Source organism: Candoia aspera, chromosome 16 (genome assembly GCF_035149785.1).
Source record: "Candoia aspera isolate rCanAsp1 chromosome 16, rCanAsp1.hap2, whole genome shotgun sequence".
In the NCBI taxonomy this organism is placed as follows: domain Eukaryota; kingdom Metazoa; phylum Chordata; class Lepidosauria; order Squamata; family Boidae; genus Candoia; species Candoia aspera.
In genome coordinates, this window is record NC_086168.1 from 11117027 (window position 1) to 11135470 (window position 18444).

General features: G+C 47.7%; 1 protein-coding gene across 7 annotated transcripts in view; it reads left to right on the forward strand.

The window, feature by feature from the left end:
• Positions 1 to 933: 933 nt before the first annotated feature.
• Positions 934 to 18444, forward strand: part of DENND1A (DENN domain containing 1A) — a 150583-nt gene continuing 133072 nt past the window's right edge. For all 7 annotated transcript variants that reach the window (XM_063316378.1, XM_063316381.1, XM_063316385.1 and 4 more), the window contains exons 1-2: positions 934 to 981; positions 10137 to 10201. In XM_063316378.1, coding sequence (XP_063172448.1) covers positions 965 to 981; positions 10137 to 10201 — 82 coding nt within the window. In that variant the 5' untranslated portion in view covers positions 934 to 964. The remainder of the gene's footprint in view (positions 982 to 10136; positions 10202 to 18444) is intronic.

Consider the following 18444-nt stretch of genomic DNA (forward strand, 5'->3'; position numbering starts at 1 on the left):
CCCCCCGCAAGGAAGAAGACGCGATTTTTCATCCAAGGAGCTGCAGCAGGGGCGCGGGGGAAGCCGCGCTGAATGGCCTGTCGCTTCCTGAGCCGCGGCTGGAGTTTATGTTTAATTGGTGCCGTCTCTGAATGGGGGGGCTACTTCAAGGGGGGCGCCCCCCGCCGAAGGCAAAGCGCCGAAGCTGGCGGCTGGCAAGGGGAGGCGCTCTGTGCATGCTCGGGGTCCCGCAGCCCCGATCAGGCCCTTCCCGGCACAAAGGAAACGTTTCCATCCGCTCCGGGTTGCTACATTCAGGCTGGAAACAATCCGGAGTTAACTTGTATCTGGTGGGCTAGGACAGATTGTACCCGAGGGGGGAATCCGAGCTGCACCCGCGGCTCTCGCCCCACAGCGCTCCTCCGCCGCCGCCCCGGCCGGCCATCCCCACCAGCCGCCCCCCCGCCCGGTAGGTCTGGGGACTACAGTTCCCATGAGCCCCAGCCCGCGCCCCCTTCCCTCCCGCTCGCCCGGCGCTCTCAGGACGCGCCGGACTGCAACTCCCGTCGAGCCCAGCTCTCGACCCCGGCGGCTGGGGATGGCGGGAGTTGTAGTCCGAGAAGGCTCAGCTCCCAGCGGGAGCGCCGCGCCGAGGAAAGGCGGCGCCCCCTCCCCCGTTTGGGGAGCGGAGGGCGCTCTGCCCGCGCGCAGGGAAACGGCCGCCCCCTCCTTGGCCGGGCCGGCCGGCCGGCGGCGGTCGCGGCCCCTCCCGCGGGCGGGGCAGCGAGGAGCGACTTCCGGCGGCGAGACTACGTTTCCCAGCCGCCCCCGCGCGCGCTTCCGGTCCGCTGCTGCCCGCTGCCTGGTCCGTCCGTCGGTCGCGCCGCTGCCAGCCGAGCCCTCCGGCCGGGCATGGAGTGACCCCCGCCGGCAGCGCCGCCCGCCCGCCCGCCCGCCGGGGGCCCATGCGGGGCCTGCCGCCGCCATGGGGTCGCGCATTAAGTGAGTTTGGGGCGGGGCGCGCAAGCCAAGGCGTGCGGGGGTGCGCGCGGGTGCGCGTGCATGGGCGCCCGCGGGCGCTTGGGGGAGAGCGCCCGCCAAGCTCCTTTCGCAGACCCCAGGCGGGTTGGACTGCAACCCCCATCCCTCCCAGCCACCGCCGGCTGGGGACGATGGCCCCTCGCCCCTCTCGTCCTTCTGCCGGGTGGGTGGCTGGCCCTACGTTGCTTGTTGGCTTTGGGTACAGGATCTCCCCGCCAGCCGGTCCTCGGAGGCGAGGGGTCTCTGCGAGGGGGGCAAAGCTGGGCGGCTGCCGGGCCCCTCCTGCCAAGCGCGGTCCGGGAGGAGGTTTGCGCGCCCGGCTGCCTTGGGGCGGCGGCGGTGCTCGGCACAGGAGGCAGCCCTGGTCTCTGCGCGGGGTGGGGGTGGAGAAGGTCCGGGGAGGGCGTCGCCATCGGTCCGGAGCAAAAGCGAGATCGAACGTCCTCCCCGATTTGGCCCCTGCGGAGGCTGGGGGCGTCTGCAGCCTCTCTCTGGGCTTGCCGTGGGAGGATGGAAAGGCGGCTGGCTGGCTTGCAGACGGTGGGGCTGGGCCATGCAAGGGCTGGGGGGTGCTGGGGGAAACTGAGGCATGCTTGTGTGCAGAGGGGTCTGGGGGAAGAAGAGGAGCCCCGGAGTGGAGGAGTGCAATTGGGTGCGTGCAAAGGTAGGCCTGCGATTTTTATTTCTTATCTGTGCAGGAAATAGGCATGCCATAAATGGTTTTTCCTCCCCTTTGAGAAGAATGTGCAGAGGAACCCCAGGCTGTCACCCTTGAAACATAAAGCACGGCAATCTCTGAGCAAAATCCTTCTGGGGAGCCGTGTCTTTCATTTTATTTTAAAAACTTTGCTTCTTCTTAACGCTTTTCCAGGGATCCATTTTTAACCCTGGTTTAGCCTGGTGGGCATAAACACGGGGTGTTCTTGGCTCAGCCTCTGTAAGAGCTTAGTTTTAGGGCTCTGTGCTTTCAAAATAGTGTATTCAATGGGGCTGGTGCTCCTAACCAGAAGTTTGAGAAACCCTGAACTGCGCTTCAGCTTAGCCAGGAGCTGAATTCTGCTAAGGTGGAAACTGCAGCTAATTCAGGATTCAGCAGCTGTACAGCCCCGGGGTTCCCTGGCTTCATTTCTTCCACTTGAGACTTAAGTGGATTGGGAACTGCAGCTGGGGTGGTCCTGCAACTTTTCCTCAACAGGAAGGGCTTGGTCGCAGGAGCGTTGTGGTTAGACTGCTGTAAAGTACTCTTTGTGGGTCTGCCCTGGAAGACAGTTTGGGACTTGTTGATGGTACAAGTTGCTTTGAATAACTTGCAAAAATAGCGCTGCCCTCCAAAAGTTGTATTGGCCACCCAACTCCAGTGGACTCTTAAAAAGCCTTTTAATAAGAATGATTAAGGCTCTGAAAAATTTAGGACTGGAGTACTTGAGTGAGTCAACTGCTTTTCCCAATATGCGCCTTCCCATAATACTAGATCTGCAAAGTGGGGCGGGAGAGAGGGTCTTCTGCCTCGTGGCTCCCTGGTGTTGGAACACCTTTCCTCTTGGGGGCACCAGCATTGTTTACTTTTTAGCACCAGTTAAAAAAACATGATTTTACTCTGGTGTTCGTTGTAGTGTTTTATCCCATGTATCCTATGGATTATAACCTGTTATGAGATCTTCAGGGCAATGGGTCTAGCTAAACCCTAGTCTTGCAGATTAACTTGCCTGCAATTAATTGTAATTAATTGTTTTCAAGATGGCGAAATTAATGGGCCATCAGGATGAATCAGGCCCTTGTCAGAGGTGAAAATTTTTCTGCAAGTGGTCCTGTGTTGGAGGGCTGTGTTGAAATAACCCAGCCAATCTGTTCCTGCCTTATTTTCTGCCCTTCTGCCTGAAGGCAGCTCTCTCAAGTGTGTTTTTCTCTGGCATTCTGATACATGTCGGTTGCTTAGCGATTTTAAAAGTTTGCAGCAAGTTCCCAAAATATCCCAGTTAGAGTTTGATGGGTTTGGTTGATAGCCTGCCTTTCATTCTCAAGGAATCATCCAAGGGAATCTCAACTGTCTCAAGGAGAGTCTAAATTTGAGAGAAGAAAAAGGAAGCTTTTTTGGAGCGAGCTGGACCCCATGGCCTTTAGCTCCGAATGATCCAGTGGCCCTCTTGGACGGCAGCTAATCCAGGGCCATTTCTCAAGTCGGAAATGGATTCTGATTTAAGCCTGCTCAGTTTCAAGATCCTGTTTGCATCTGCTGGTGCTGAATCATGCAACGGGAAGGATATGAGCTCGAGGCATTCCAGGGAACCCGGACTTGTCCCGGCTGACAGGAGCCATGACGTTTAGCCTTTCTGCGGAGAATTTTGCAGACTAAGATTTTTGAACTCTCATGATGTCATTTTTTAAAAAAACTTGTCAGCTTAAATCTGATCTCTGATTTGACCGGTGACTTTTCCCCTTGCGTACCTGCTGTGTTCCTCTGGCCTCTTGCAAGAAAATTTCCACTGAATGCTTAATGGCTGTCTTACCTGGCTGCACATCTTCAGCTTTGGCCCAAAGTGACTCCTCCCTTGTCTTCTTCCCCTTCTTTCCTTCTCCTCCTCCTCCTTTTCTTCTCCTTCTCCCCTTTGCTTCAGGTATGGTCTTAGGGGGTGGGTGACATTTGTAAATTGGGGGCGTGAATGGATACAGCAAAGATTTTGCAAATTTTTGGAATATGCTCTGGATCAGTAACATTCATCAGTTAAAAAGAAATCAGTTGGAAGGGCGCCATCTGCGGCCAAGGGAGGGCGCGGGAGGAAGACTTATTATTGCAGAAGTAAACAGGGCCAGACCATCCCTTTCTCATTATCTGTGCAGAAAATCACAGCGGTGTGATCTCTTTATATGAAATTCCTCACCCTAAGAAGTTAATTCCCTTCTGCCTTCCTTCCAACTTTTGTTCTGTGGGTAATGTAGATGTTCCTTTTTGACAAAATTTTAAAGAATTCCATCCCTTAATTTGCCCTCTGTTTGTTAGGAGTTCTTTTTTGTCTCTCCCCCTGCCCTCTTTTTTTTATGCTTTTAATCCAGTTGTTGCATTTCAGTGAAGGAAGGAAGCTGCCAGGCCAGGGCAGTGATGTAAAATATTGCCTGGGTGATAATCGACGAGAAGGTTGTTTAGCAACAAATTGAGTGTGAATTCTTCCCTTGTAGAGACAGGGGTGGCGGGGAGTAGCTTGGAAACATGACAGTAGGAGACAATGCTGTTATTTTATTTTTTTGTGCGTGTGTGGCATCTTTAAGATGTGAAATTGCCAGGCGACGGGCTGGAATGCTGGTCTCAGAAATGGACTCCAATCGGAAACGCCATAACTAAAGCATGTTCGGGAGCAAGCGGCATTGATTTTCAGCATGGGGTTTAACTCCAAATAAATGGCTTAAAGCAGGATGTCAGCCAAGTGTTGAGTTCTATAGGGACTGGCTGAAGCAGAAGAAACAACGGAAAAGATTTTGAACTTGCACAGGGCCCGAGGGTAACCTATGTGGCCATTGCTGGGTGCTGAGTTTGTTCGGTCAACTCCAACCTATGCTATTTCCCAGTTCCCGGGATGGCAAAAGAGGTGATGCTCTTGTCCAAAGCTTTACAGTGCTGCAGACCCACCTGCAGGGGTGGGGTTCCGTAAACCAATGAGCTGAGGTCCTACGTGCCTGGGGCCTGGAGGATGTTGTACGTTTTATGAAATGTTCATCATGAACCCTACCTTGGAAGGTTGACCCAACTCATCTTCCTTCAGTTTTTCGCAAAAAGAGGCTGGTTTTGTTTGTATGAGCTTTGAAGTGCACACACACTCCAAACACATTTTATCCAACATGTTTCAGGAACCTCACTCATTGGTTTATGGAACCCCATCCCATGTGAAACCAGAATACGGGGTTCACTGAAGAAATTATGGACTGTATGTGAGCACAGCCTTTCTGAGGAGTGTACTGGTGGAAGACAAGTTCCCTTGTTCCCTTCTTCCCCCAGGGATTGAGAGGGTGGTCCTCTCTCGGCACTCCCCCCTTTCCCCCACCAAAAACCATCTTTATCTGTCTTTGCTAAGTAACTGAGGTCTCCATTTTTTCAGGCTGTGGTGGCAGCAGTAGAAGGAAATGACCCAATTCTTCTGCTCCAACTGTCACCCAGGAAGGTCCTAAATAGCTACTCAACAGAAAAAGATAAATGATGCTGAAGCAGATGCCTGTATTCTCTTCCTGGGACAGCCATCCTGTTTTAATTCTCACCTTTCCTGGGTTTTAAACTATTGTGCGTGTGCAAGGAGCAAGCTGTAGGTTGGAAGTCAGAACCCTCCGGTTAAACATTTCATGGTGGCTTTGAAAAGGCCTCCCCTATTTCCTAACAACAAAAGCTTGAAATGAACGTATTGTGTGGCATTTTTTGCATTGGCTCTACCTAAGCAATTCTTGCTGGGTTTCATATGGTCCCCCATCCATGAACCAGCCAAACACAATCCCTTTTAGCCTTCCTGAGCTCAACCAAACACTTGACCCCCCTGTGCTACAGAAGCCCAGAAGAAAATTGCAAGCAATAAGGATATCCTGGTTGGGTATAATAAACCAAAGATTGGGTAATGGCTCACCTGCATGTTGTAGATCCATGAGCTGGCTCCGTCTTGCCTGACATTTACTCAAAGGTTTTTCATCATGGCATCAGCAATTTAGCTCTGAGGTTTCCCTCGGATGTTGTGGGGGCTCAGATCACCAAGAGGGAAGGTCCATCTGGAGAACATTGATGATTAGTGAAAGAGAGGTAGGATGTTGGCTTGATGATCCCCACTAACCGTAGCCTGGCAGTGGTTCCCTGAAGCGTGATGAGGTGGTATCCTGAGCGGATGGTGAAAGTGGAGAAATGTTCCAGGACCTTAAAGTAACCAGTTTGGCCACAAGCCTCTAGTGATAAAATATTGCCGGAGAGAAATGGCCACGGAGGCCTATGGAGAAACCTTGATGGCCACTTGAAATTTCAAGTATGAAAACTTGAGGATTCCTGCAAAGACTCCAGGAGGCTGTATTTGACCTGCAAAGGCCAGAGGACCCATCTGGACTTAGTTCTGCGGGGATGTAACTTGTCATTTTTGCCCCGAAGGACCAGCATTTTAGTAATGCTTGTTGTATCTGCGTTTGCATTTGCTGTACATCAGAGACCCCTTCCTTCCTTCCTTCCTTCCTTCCTTCCTTCCTTCCTTCCTTCCTTCCTTCCTTCCTTCCTCTCTCTTTGTCCTTCCTTCCTTCCTTCCTTCCTTCCTTCCTTCCTTCCTTCCTTCCTTCCTTCCTTCCTTCCTCTCTCTTTGTCCTTCCTTCCTTCCTTCCTTCCTTCCTTCCTTCCTTCCTTCCTTCCTTCCTTCCTTCCTTCCTGTCTCCCCACCACCCTCAATATTATGAGAAGTTTCAAAAGGAGTTAACAAATTCTCTGCTGAAGTGTTAACTTCTCACGGCTGAGAATATGGTTTTTGTACCTTGGATTCTAGCTTTTGAAAGCCAGCTTTTTCTTCTGGCACTCATCAAAACAAACAGGATTGTGGGAGAACTGCAGCATCCGATGGCTTGAATATACCAAGTTGGCATCTGAGATTGATTTAAACCCAGTCTGCCGTACAGCTCGGCCCCAAGCAGCTTACCTTGGTGTCTCAGGTCTCTCTTTTAAAAAGTTTTGAAGGAGGCCTGTGCACGCCTGAACCAAGAATTCCGTAAGCATTATGTGTCAGTGTGGAATGGGCCAGATGGGCTTTTGTGGGAATGTTTGTCCTCGGCCTGGTGGTCCTCTAAATTCAGAAGAAAACAAAATGATATTTCAGACTTCTCTGTCAATCTAATTGGGACTTTGGGCTGAAAAATTCTTGGGCCAAGGAAGCTGGAAATCTAAAAATGTCTTTGAGCAATCACATTGCTTTGAATTCAAGACAGGCTGACGTTACTTTCTCCAGCGTCCTGCAGAACCGTGGTTTGGAAATCAAGTAAATTATTAAGCGTTTGCTTGGAAATAGGTTTATCCCCACAATTTCTGATGGGCGCTGGCTTCCACGGGGAGCACCGTTTTAGGGTGGCCGCTTCAAACTGACCATGTTTAATGTTCTGTGGCTTGCTGAGTCACGATCTAATTTCAATTTCTATACGATTGTCTGTGTACTGGATTCCTTCCTAAGCGTCTTGTCAGTAGGCGGTCTCAAGGGCAGCGTTCCACCTAAAAAAATAGATAAAAGGAAAATAAACCCCGTACAGGATATAAACTTAAATACAAACTTGCAAAGCTAGCGAGTTGTCAGTTGCACCAGAGTCTAGAAGAAAGTGTGATCTTACCAACGACTTTCCTTTCTGCTCCCCTCTGGGTTTATTTTGTTTCCCATTGTTGTTATTTTGTGCTGTTTTTGTCTTTTCTGTATTCTTTGTTTCAACAATTGCAAACCACCCAAGTCTCTGGGAGTCGGACAGCATATTAATGTTTATTATTATTATTATTATGCTAAAATGAGCTGGTCAGCTACCTGGGACCTGCAACTGCCAACGTCCTGGGTTGGAAATCAGAAAAATCCTGTGGTCAGTGTTAAGTCCTTAGTGGGAGGAAGGATATTCCAAATTTTGGGTGCTACAGCAAAGAGGGTGATCTCTCTGGTCACTCTTTGCCTGACTTCCAATTTTATTTGTTCACTGGATCTATATCGCAGTACAGGTAGTCCTCACTTAACAACCATTTGTTTAGTGATGGTTCGGACTTATGACAGTGATAAAACCCGACTCACAGCTGGTCTTCACGTGACCACCACAGCGTCCCTGTGATCACATGATCATGATTTGGGCACTTGGCAACCAGTTTGCATTTATGATCATCGCAGTGTCCTTTGATCATGTGACTTCCATTTTCAACTTTCTCAGCTGGCTTCTGACAAGCAGAATCAATGGGGAACTGTGTGATTCACTTAATGACCACGTGGTTTGTTTAACGACCGCTGCAAAAAGGTTGTAAATGGGTCAGATTCGCTTAACGACCACTTTGCTTAGCTGAAATTCCGGTCCCAATTGTGGTTGTTAAGCGAGGACTACCTGTATAATATTCTTGTGCCTTAAAACAGAATACATTTGTTTTTTAGGGCTGAACTGGCTTATATTTGCTGGAATCTTCCAAATGCAGATTTTTTTTTCAGCCTGGAGGCTTCAGACTACATCAGGGCTCAGGTCCACTTTCTTTTCCTTGGAGTTAAGGGAGTGGTGCTTCTGAACCATCTGGGGGAGAATAAATGGGGAGAAAGTGGGTTCAGGATCTGGGGCCAGGGTCACCTCCCGCCCCACTCCTGAGTCTTGGGTGCTGACACATCCTGAACAACGAACCCATTTTGTGCCTTTGGCGGGAGGCTTGGAATATTAGGAATATTAGGAATATTCATTTTAGCCGGCGTTTAGCTAAAATGAAAACAGGACTAGTGCACTGTGGGCCCATTTTTAAAACTACTCCAGGAGGTGTTGAAAGGCTGCCTTGGTTTAATTATAGCTACTGTTAAATAATGTGTTGCAATAATTAATCGTCAACTCTCTGCTTACAGGAGAAGGGGGGGCGGGGGAACGTGCCGGCAACCCCCGGCAGACGGTTTTACTGCGTCTGTTTCCTTCCTTCAAGACTGTGATTGTTTGCAGTTTTTTTTTCCTTCCCTGTTGGACTGGGGCTTCCAGAAAAGTTGCCATCTCCCTGTTCGCCTTACATAAAGGATATATCTTCAACAGCCAGTGTGATCTTCCCTTCCGGCTTCCCCGTTCTCTACTCAAACCCCGAACCCTTTCCTTCCATGGCACTTTCTGCCTTTCTCCTTTTAATTTAATGTCTCCTGGATGTTAACTGGTTGTCTGCTTCCAAGGAAGCGGACTGGGCAATCCGTGGTTAACGTCTCCTGCTGCTATGTTTGAGGGAATTTCTCTACCCCCCCCCCGTGACACCCCCAGATCAGGGCAGGTTTTACCTGATGGTGATCACAGCTGGCAGGCGCCTGGCAATTCTCAGAGGCAGGGCCACGGATGTGGGCATCTCCCAGCAAGAACCCCTTGTTCTTTCTTCAATTTCATAAGTACTTTATAAAAATTCTTAAGCTCTCTGAGGGATTGGAAGGTACTGACTGAGTTGTCAGATTGAAAATTATAGACTGCATTAAAAAGGGCCTTTTTTTGCTGTACAGCAATCTGTGTCAGACCGAGCTTTGGATCTCCTGTGAAGGGCACCCAAACAAATTAATGAAACTCTAGATAGCAGGGCTGGGACTGAATGCTCACTGGCAGAAGAGGTGGATGACTGGGCCTTGTAGGGAAGGAAAGCCTTGTGTGTGTGTGTTGGGGGGGTGGGTTTAGAAAGCAGTTCCTTTGGGAAATGTCCCAAAGTTTTATGGAAGGGAAGGAAGGAAGGAAGCTCAGAAACCTGGTACTGGGGCTGACCTTATGGGGTTGGAGAGAAAAGTTCTACAGACCTGCATCTTAAACTCGTCACCAAGTGTAATGGTATGTGGGAATGACCTTGGGAGATGCGGGGAAGAGATGCTGCTTAGGAAACAGACAGATGAGAGAGGGCATAGCCCACAGCTGCATAATGGATGAGGCAAGAGGCTCAGAAGGGACCCTCCCTAACTTCCCAGGCTGTAAAGGAGACGGCAGGAGAATTGTACTTTCAGACTTTCAAGGTTGATGTCAGCCTTCCCAGGTAGACCAGACAGGAAACACGACCAGATGAGCTAATCCTAAGGCTACATTAACAGAATCTTGCACGTCTGAAAGTACAGTTTTCCTGCTGTCTCTTTTACTGCCTGGAAAGCTAGGGAGGGTTCCTTCTGAGCCTCTTTCTCTGCCCATTATGCAGCTGTGGGCTCTGCTCTCTCTTATCTGTCCATTCAGCATCTTTTCCCTCCATCTCCCAAGATCTTTCCCACATGCCATTACACCAAGGACCCCCTGTGTCCAAAGAGAGGCAGCTCACAGGCTTTCAGTGTGATGTTCAGCCCTTTGGGGAAGGCAGGAGTTAGTCTCTTGGACTCTAATTAAACTTATCTATTTCCATCTGCATTGTCTTAAGAGACCTGTATCCGACGAACCCTTCTGAAAAAGCTTCTTTTGTTCTTTTTCAGGCAAAACCCGGGGACCACGTTTGAAGTCTACGTCGAAGTGACCTGTCCTTTGGTGGCAGGCTCAGGTAACGTACCTTGGCTGAATCACATCTAAGGGTTTGGCTTGGAGCAGGGGAGGCAGGATGGCTCCAAGGTCGCAGAGGGGGCCTTTGAGCTGAGCTGGAAGTGCCCGGATTTCTAACCTGGTCCCCACAGCCCCTAGAATGGGAATTGTAGTTGCACATGTCTGGAGGGTGCCCACTGGAGAAAGTCAGAATTAGCCTCGCTTAGCTCCAGTGAGGAAGACTGACATTTTGTGCCAGGCTCTGAGCCTATCCAGACCAGCAGGCCGTCCTTAAAATGGGGCTAGCTCAAAACGTCGGCTTGAAGAACCCAGTTGATTCATTTACAAAGATCTGGTTTCAGCGTAGCGGCTTTTCATGGGAATTAACTATAAATATAATCCTGAAAGTGAACTTAGAGGCTCCTAGTAAACTTTCCTTTGAAATTTGGGCCTCCCTGGAGGATTGAATTCCTTGCTGGGTGAAGGTAGGTTAAAAAATTCTGAAATCTTGGCAGGTTTTCAACGAAAGAGCTCAGTCAGTGTTTTGCTCTGTAAACCCGAGAAGTGCTACAGGAATTTCACTTCACGCTCAGTGTCTTTTCCTTTTGCAGATGTGTCTTCAGTTAAGCTAGGTTTTCAGTAGTGAAATCATCTGTGTGTGTGTGTGTGTTACTTTGTGTGTTTTAACTAGCTTGTAACCGAAACCACAAAAACATCAGCGCGTGTCATGCCATGCTACGTATCATTTCTGGTTTGTTCGAAGTGGGATGGGGAAGCCCAGAATACGGGCCTCCCATTCTGGAAGGAAGTCCTTTTTCCTTAGAGTTTGTGGTTTGAATCAGTGGGTAGAAAAGAACCAGATTAGGATGGTTGTTCCCTGTGACCTTCTCCCCCAGCATTGTGGCTTTATTCATTTATTTAGCTATTGCGATCATTTCTACCATAACACCCAATTCAGAGATTCTGGGCAGGCACCCACCAAGTACAGTAACATTACAATATGGTCCTGTAATGCCGCTTGCTGCCAAAAAACCTATTTAAAAAAGGAAGGTTTTTGCCATCTTCCCAATGCAGAAACGCGGAGGTGTTTTGCATAAAATGGCGGCACCCACCATAAAATGGTGGCACCCAAGATAGGTTATACCAGTGTTTCTCAACTTGGCCACTTGAAGCTGCGTGGACTTCAACTCCCAGAATTCCCCTGCTGGCTGGGGAATTCTGGGAGTTGAAGTCCACGCAGCTTCAAGTGGCCAAGTTGAGAAACACTGGGCTGTACAGTACTTAGTTAATCAACTGCCAAGGTGGGACTGTCATTGACCTTCACTGGGTGTCCTCACAGGGCAGCAGGAAAGTAGAGGGCAAGGTGGTCCCCTGTGCCAGCAGCACAGGCCCATACATGGCTTAATAGATGATGCCCAGCCGAATTCAGCCCAGAGGCCTGCTGAGCACCAGTGCAGTGACTGTGAAAGAGGCGTCATCATGGGTTTGCAGCTCACCGAATTTGGTGCCGGTGTGGCTGTTTGTGCTGATCGACCTTGGGCGCTGCAAGGAAGTTGCCCTGGTGGCCAGGAACGGGATGCATTTACAAGCCACAGTGGGATATTATGATAAGAATATAGAAGGTGACCCATTCCGAGGTGCAGTTTCTAAGGCACCAAGGGCAAAGCTGTGTGTGTCTAAAACCTGGAGCACGCTCAATTTTTCTCTCTCTTTTGCACACCCTCCCCCCCAAACTTTGGCCTTGTTAGCTCTGATTCTGCAGCCCTGAATAGGTTCTCTCTTAGATTCTCCTAATAAATAGACTCACCGTTATAGAGAAAGAGTGAAGGTGGCCTCATAGAAAAAACACACAATGGGAGAGGGAAAAACAGGACGCGCCCGTCTGTGTCCTCTTCCTCTGCCCTCCACTTTCTAATGGCCTGTTCTGTTTTCCTAAAGAAAGCTCTCTTGTGTCACGGGCCAGAAATGAGGTGCTCTCTGAATCCGCCAATCTCTGAGACCCCTGCCAAAGGGTCGGGCTTGTTAGAAGGTGGAGGGAAGATGTTTGGTAAGGTGGTGACTAATAGCCCAGGGAAAAAGTGCATTTTTTAGTCTAAAGCAACTGATCAAAACAAGTCACCAAAGCCAGCAACGTTTGAAAGCAGAAAGCTCTGGTTTTTTTTTTTTTTTAACTTCTCTCCCTGCATAGGGGGCTTTTGTATAAGGGTTGCGCGTTCGGGGGGTTTGCGCACACAGACGCTTGCAAAGAAGACATCAGAAAAGGAGCATTGGATCTTCAGTGTCGCCATGCAAGGACCCGCTCTTTTATCTTTTTGTGAGCGCCGCACAAAACTCTCGCTGTGTCTTCAAGGAAGAACTAAAATGGTTTAGTGCAGGTTCAGTGTTCCTTTCATTTTTTCACCCCCCTCTTTAGAACGATAACAACAAAAAAAAATCTAGCTCAGTTTGGGTTCTACAGCTCTGGGATAAAGCTGTTACAGGTTTTCTTCTTCTCTGGACAAATGTTCCCCAGGATTAATAAAGGAAATGGCATACAGCCGCCTCAGTCTATAACAAAGGCATTTAAAGGAGCTGGCAGCAAAGTCCCTCTGCGGTCCCTTTTCTCTTCTGCTAAACATAACACTCCATTGAATGGGGGATGAATCTTCCCCAGGAAATGATTAACTCCGAGGGAGTTCATCGCTGTTTGAGAGAATGGGCCCATTTGCATCTAACTCTCCACCATAATCTGGTTCCCGCTGGAAGATGGATGTCTACTTGGTGGAGCTAAGAACTCCCTACTCCAGCTCCTGACCTTTCCGTAATAACATCTTCATTGCCTTGCTACATCATAAGAGTTCTGCATTAAAACTTCCCAAGCTATGGGCTCAGCCGAGAAATAACGAAGATAGGGCTTACCCAAGGGATGACGACGGGTAGAATTGGGCAGACTGTGGTGCAGAGAGGTGGGAGAAATTCCAGATTACATCTGAAGGGTTCAGAATATAAAATGAAGGGATTCAACTTTGCTTGCAGTTGAAGGGGTAAACGTGGTGCCAGGCACTACAAAAATGTGGAATTTGACCCTTTATAACGAGCGTGGGCTTAGAGCAGCCTTTCTCAATGTTTTGACCCTGGAGGGCCCCTTGAAATATTTCCCAAGCCTCGGGGAACCCCTGCACGTTCAGGCTCAAATGTAGACCAGAAGATACTGAATTATTATATTCGTTTCATGGGTAGGCCTGTCTGTATGCATTCACAGTATTCTTAAACTAAAAATAAAGAATGGAACTGACCTCTTTCATGTGAAGTGGCCCAAATTTGAAATATTTTTTTAAAATAAATTGTGATCTCCCAGGGAACCCCTAGTGAGCTCTCGCGGAACCCTTGGGTGCCACGGAACCGTGGCTGAGAAAACCTGGCTTAGAGAACCAGTGGTCTCCTTGTCTTTCTAAAATTCTTCTGACCTCCTGGCCACCTCCACATCTTGGGGGATCACAAATCTGGGAGTTTGAAGTGCTCAACTGGCGTTCCAAGCGTCGGTCCTCCTGAAGGAGCAGGGCGCGATGTGGTAAAGCCGTGGATGCCGTTTCAAGAAGATGTGCTTTTAAATGCATCTGGAGTGGCCTTGAGCAAGGGTGCAGCGGGAACAGCGGGGTGAAAACACAATCAACAAGTGACCGAACCCCATACACCCTTAGATTCTGCTTCAGATACAGGGTGTCCCAAAAGTCAGATTTTGGGGACACCCTGAATTGTTCTCTGTTTCAAGCAGTAAAGCGCCAGAATCATGGCTTCTGAAACTTGGGTGAAAAAAATAATCACCCTCCAAAACCTGACAAAGCAGGAACAGATTTCTTCTCTTCTACAGCACCACCAAAAAAAGCTTGAATCACGGAAGGCTACCCTCTCCGGGCTCGCCGTTGATTCAAGGGGCGGGATTGTCTTTTGTGTGCCGGGGTCCTAAGTTCATTCCCAGGATGTGCCCCTCCCAACAGGTTCCTCGGGGCCCCACTTGATTTTTGGGGTTCCAGAGCAGTTCTGCACCCCAGCCTGCGGTCTTTATGGAAAGAATCAGTGCAAACAGTGCTTTGGACTGGCCGAGGATTTTAATCATATTCTGACTCCTTCTCGTGGGATGCCCGTTTGCATGCCCACTGAAAAGCCCTTGGTGCCCGGCCATAAAGCAGGCGGGGAAAGCTTTCTTGGTGCTCTTCCAGCTGAGAAATCAGATAGTGAAAGCCTGGGATGGGTGGGGTGGGGGCCTGAAACGCTGCTGGAAATGGTTTGCGTGTTTACGTGCTGTTTTTAAATCCGCAATGGCAAGTTCTTGGTGCCGTTTGGCATAGCAACCGTCTCTCCTGGCATGTTTAATCCCAAACAGGAAACCTCTCTGTAGAAGTGGTCCTGGTCACAAGACTTTTGCAAAGGGGCAAAATCCCTTTTGTTGATTTTTATATTTTTAACAGAGTTTGACATCTTCATCAAGTTCACAGCGGGCCAGCTTTGTTTGCTAAATGTTGTATGGGACACCCCCCCTCCCATTGTTTCAGTAAAGCAGTAACGGTCTGATTCTTTCTTTCTTTCTTTCTTTCTTTCTTTCTTTCTTTCTTTCTTTCTTTCTTTCTTTCTTTCTTTCTTTCTTTTCTTTCTTTGACCCACAATATGGCCATTGTCTGGGGTCGAATAATTGTGGCCGCTTTTAGCACAAGAAGAACGAAGTCTTTAGTTTTGAACAGATTTCTTCTTAGTGTGAAAAGAGACTAATCCATGTAAATACAGAGTAGAAATAAAGCTTTACAGGGAAAGGGGAAAGGCTGCTAAGCAGGAGGGTACAGGTCAGCAATTTAACCTTTGGCCTAACAAATAAGAAGCATGAAAGTTCCTGAATTGGTTTACAAAGGCAAACTCCTGTGATCTGTCAGTTTTTCTTTTCACAACAGAGACAGACGAGAAATCTGTCAGACAATGCTGCCTTAGCTGAAATTTCACCATTAAGCTCGAAACTTCTTAGGAAAAAAATATGTTTTTAAATGGTGTTTTTTAAAAAGTTTTTTTTCTAAATCCCTTTTTAAAAAGTGCTTTCCCATGCACTGGGTCAGGTTTGCATCTGCAAATAAAATGAAGAGACTCCACTTCAGATATTGTTGAGTATTTGGGAAGCCCTCTTTGCAACTCAGTGCTTGTGAATGGGCTTGTTAAGATTTGGGAGCTGCATTGAAAAAACCAGGGTCCCCCTCTGCCCCCTCACCACTTTTTGAATAGTTGGTAGATTGCATGGCTTTTAACCAAAAAAAAAAAAGGGTGTAATGTAAGAAGTATGGTTTTAAACTCTGATCTTTTCATTCACAACATTTGCAAACAGTTTTCCGTGTTTGTGCTTATTTTATTCAACAGGTAATCTTGTTAATGAGTGTTAATTTTTGCTTTAAGCTTAATGTATGTGAGGTTAGCTGTTATATCTCACCATACCGAATTCTGAGACTGGGGCAAGAACTTTAATTAGGGAGTCATTAAGATTAAAGGGAGCAACTAATGACTTTAAAGTAGATTCCCCATAGAGAGATGACAATGATTAAGCTGTTTATTTTGTACAACCATATTCAGCTGTTGAGTCATATGTCCACAATTTGGAGTGAAGCTTCTTCCCGATGCAGCAGGATGGATATTTCTGGAGGTCTGCAAGCTCAGGTAGAAGCCATATTTGTCTCAGGATGTTAAGAAAAATAACATCCAGTGCTAGCTGTTCACACAGAGGGCTCTTTTGTGATGGGATGCTAAGGTCCAGAAAATATGCAAGCGTTTAAAAGCAGCAGCGAATACAGTTTGGGCAAAATGCAGATTACAGCCTTGGTTAATTATGGAAACGTCGACTGAAGCAGAAGACTGGGGGTTATGTTCAGCTCTGACTCTGCAATAATCTACTTCAGACTACAGTCTATGTATTGGTGGTTTTAACTTCAAGGCGAAGCCACTGTGGAAAGTGTTAGATAGCATGCCCTGTTCCTATAAACCTTTGCGTCTCCTAGGCTGCTTAAGATGTATGAGGATTAGTCTTGGGCCTCCCATATTTAGGAGATTGCATTTTCACTCTCGGTTCCACTTTGATTTCTGGATTGCACTGTGAATAGCCTTGGTGCACAAAAATTAGAATTTTATTTGCATAGCACAAAATGCTCTGGCTAGGTGGCTCAAAGTTCTGACTTCCTCCTCCTCCTCCTCTCCTCCTCCTCCTCCTCGAAACGCTAAACCTTATTATCATTTTCCACAGGACCAGGAGAGATTCCATTTTTTCAGAGGCTCCTGCAGTTGCTTGCAAAGTTTTCTAATAAGAGGTCCCGGTCCTCCAGATTGCAGTCTGAAAGTCATGGACAGAAATTGACCCGGTGGGCAGAGAAGGGGAAAGAAGGCAAATTTAAAACTGAGAGTTAATGACCCCTGCAGCTCCCGAAAAACGTTCAAGGAAACGTTTTTGTTGGTCCTTTTCTGAGAGACGTATGTATAGTGGTAGGAACATTCTACCAGCCATTCCACCACCAATCTTTTTAGGACATTTTTCCCCTGGACCGTGCTATAAGTGGGGTGTCCTCTTTGCCCAGAACTGCAGAAAACTGCATCCGTGCACATTTGTACAATTCCTCTGGACCTTGTATTGCTATCTCCTGCGTCAACAGGAAGTCATAGCCCAGTTTTTCACGATGAGATCTTTTAGCATCCAACCCTGGAGTTGGTTTGAATAAGAGTGTCTCTTCACTGGCTTTCCGGCATCAGATAAGTATTGTGGTTTGTACTCGCTTCTTACACTTGCCCGTGGACTAGCTGGACCCGCCAAGAAACCTCTCGGTAGCTTGCAGAGCGTTTCAACCAGACAGGGATCTCATACGTGTTAGTTCTCTTAGCAAGCCAGGACTTGGACCTGAGAACTCTGGCTGATGATTCAGGCTAGTTAAGGGGAGCAGATTAAGATCTGCTGTGGAGGTTCCTTCGAAAAGCTACAAACACAGGTTGCCTGTTGGTTTAGCGGATGTAGATCTTAGCAAGAAGAGCCAGCGAAGCTCAGCTGAGCCAGCCAGTGAGTTGTGATGATGCGTGTTGTCTTCTAAATAAAATTGCCAACATTGCCGCAGTTGGCATACGATGCCGGTGAGTCAAAGTTTGACACCCGGAGTAGAGAAATGGGGACACAGCAGGTCTCCCGTGGACAAGTCAAACGGGGGAATTGACATCTTTTAAAAGAATCATATCTTGCTCTTCTTTATTTCAGCTTTTTAAAAAGCTAATGACCTCCTCGCAGCTTGTCTGTAATTACCGTGTTTAAACTTCTGTGCATTTTTTTCAGTTTAAACAGCCTTTGTTTTTTGAGGGAAAAAAAAACCAAAAACCAAAAGGAAATTAATGAGAAGAGAAAAAGGGACATGAAAGAGGCTTTCCTTCTGATTGCTGTGTTAGAACTCTTGCCTGAAAAATAGGTTATATTTCGTCTGTTTTGCCGCTGAATCCTCATTAACTTTACATTTTAATGATGTCCAGGAAAAAAACCATTCTATTACATAGCACATAGCTTAGAGGGAAGCTTAGAGGACACCTTTTTAACTGTATTATAAATAATGGTAGGCTATAGTTTTTTTTCAAAAATGCCTAAATGCTATCCTGTAGAAACATTTTTTCCATGCTACTTCCCCCCCCTTTATCTTTCATCCTAATTTTAACGTAATTATAATATCATGCATTTCCTTTTTGTACCGGAATGATATTCGCTAAAACTCTTCACGAAATGTCTCCCTCCCTCCACCCACACTGCTTGCCAATTCAGGTTTTTAATTTGTAGTGACAAAGGATAACCATTATGCCCCCTGCCTACATTTTAGTTTCCATCATCTTAATTGAAAAATAAAGGTTCTAGTGCTGCTGCAATCTAGCAGCCTTTATGGGGTATGGAATTCCCCAGTGGCATGGCCAGTAACTGACCTAACACGCTAGGAGGGCGCCAGGTTGCAGAAGGCTGGTTTACAAGCTGGTCACCTCCTAAAGAAGGAGCAGACACTTTACTACAATTGGGGTCCACAGCTGTTTCCCAGCTGGAAGGCTGCAGGTAATACTGCTAGGAGAGACAATGACCAGTGCTACCCAAAATTGACTGTTTTGACCTCAGTTTCAGGGGCATGACCTTGGGATGTTGAGGGCCCTCAGACTGGATGCCTGTTGCTTACAGCTCGTTCCTCTGTTCCTCACAATCCTTTTGCACACACAGATGTCCGAGGTATTATGTGAATATCTACACAGTAC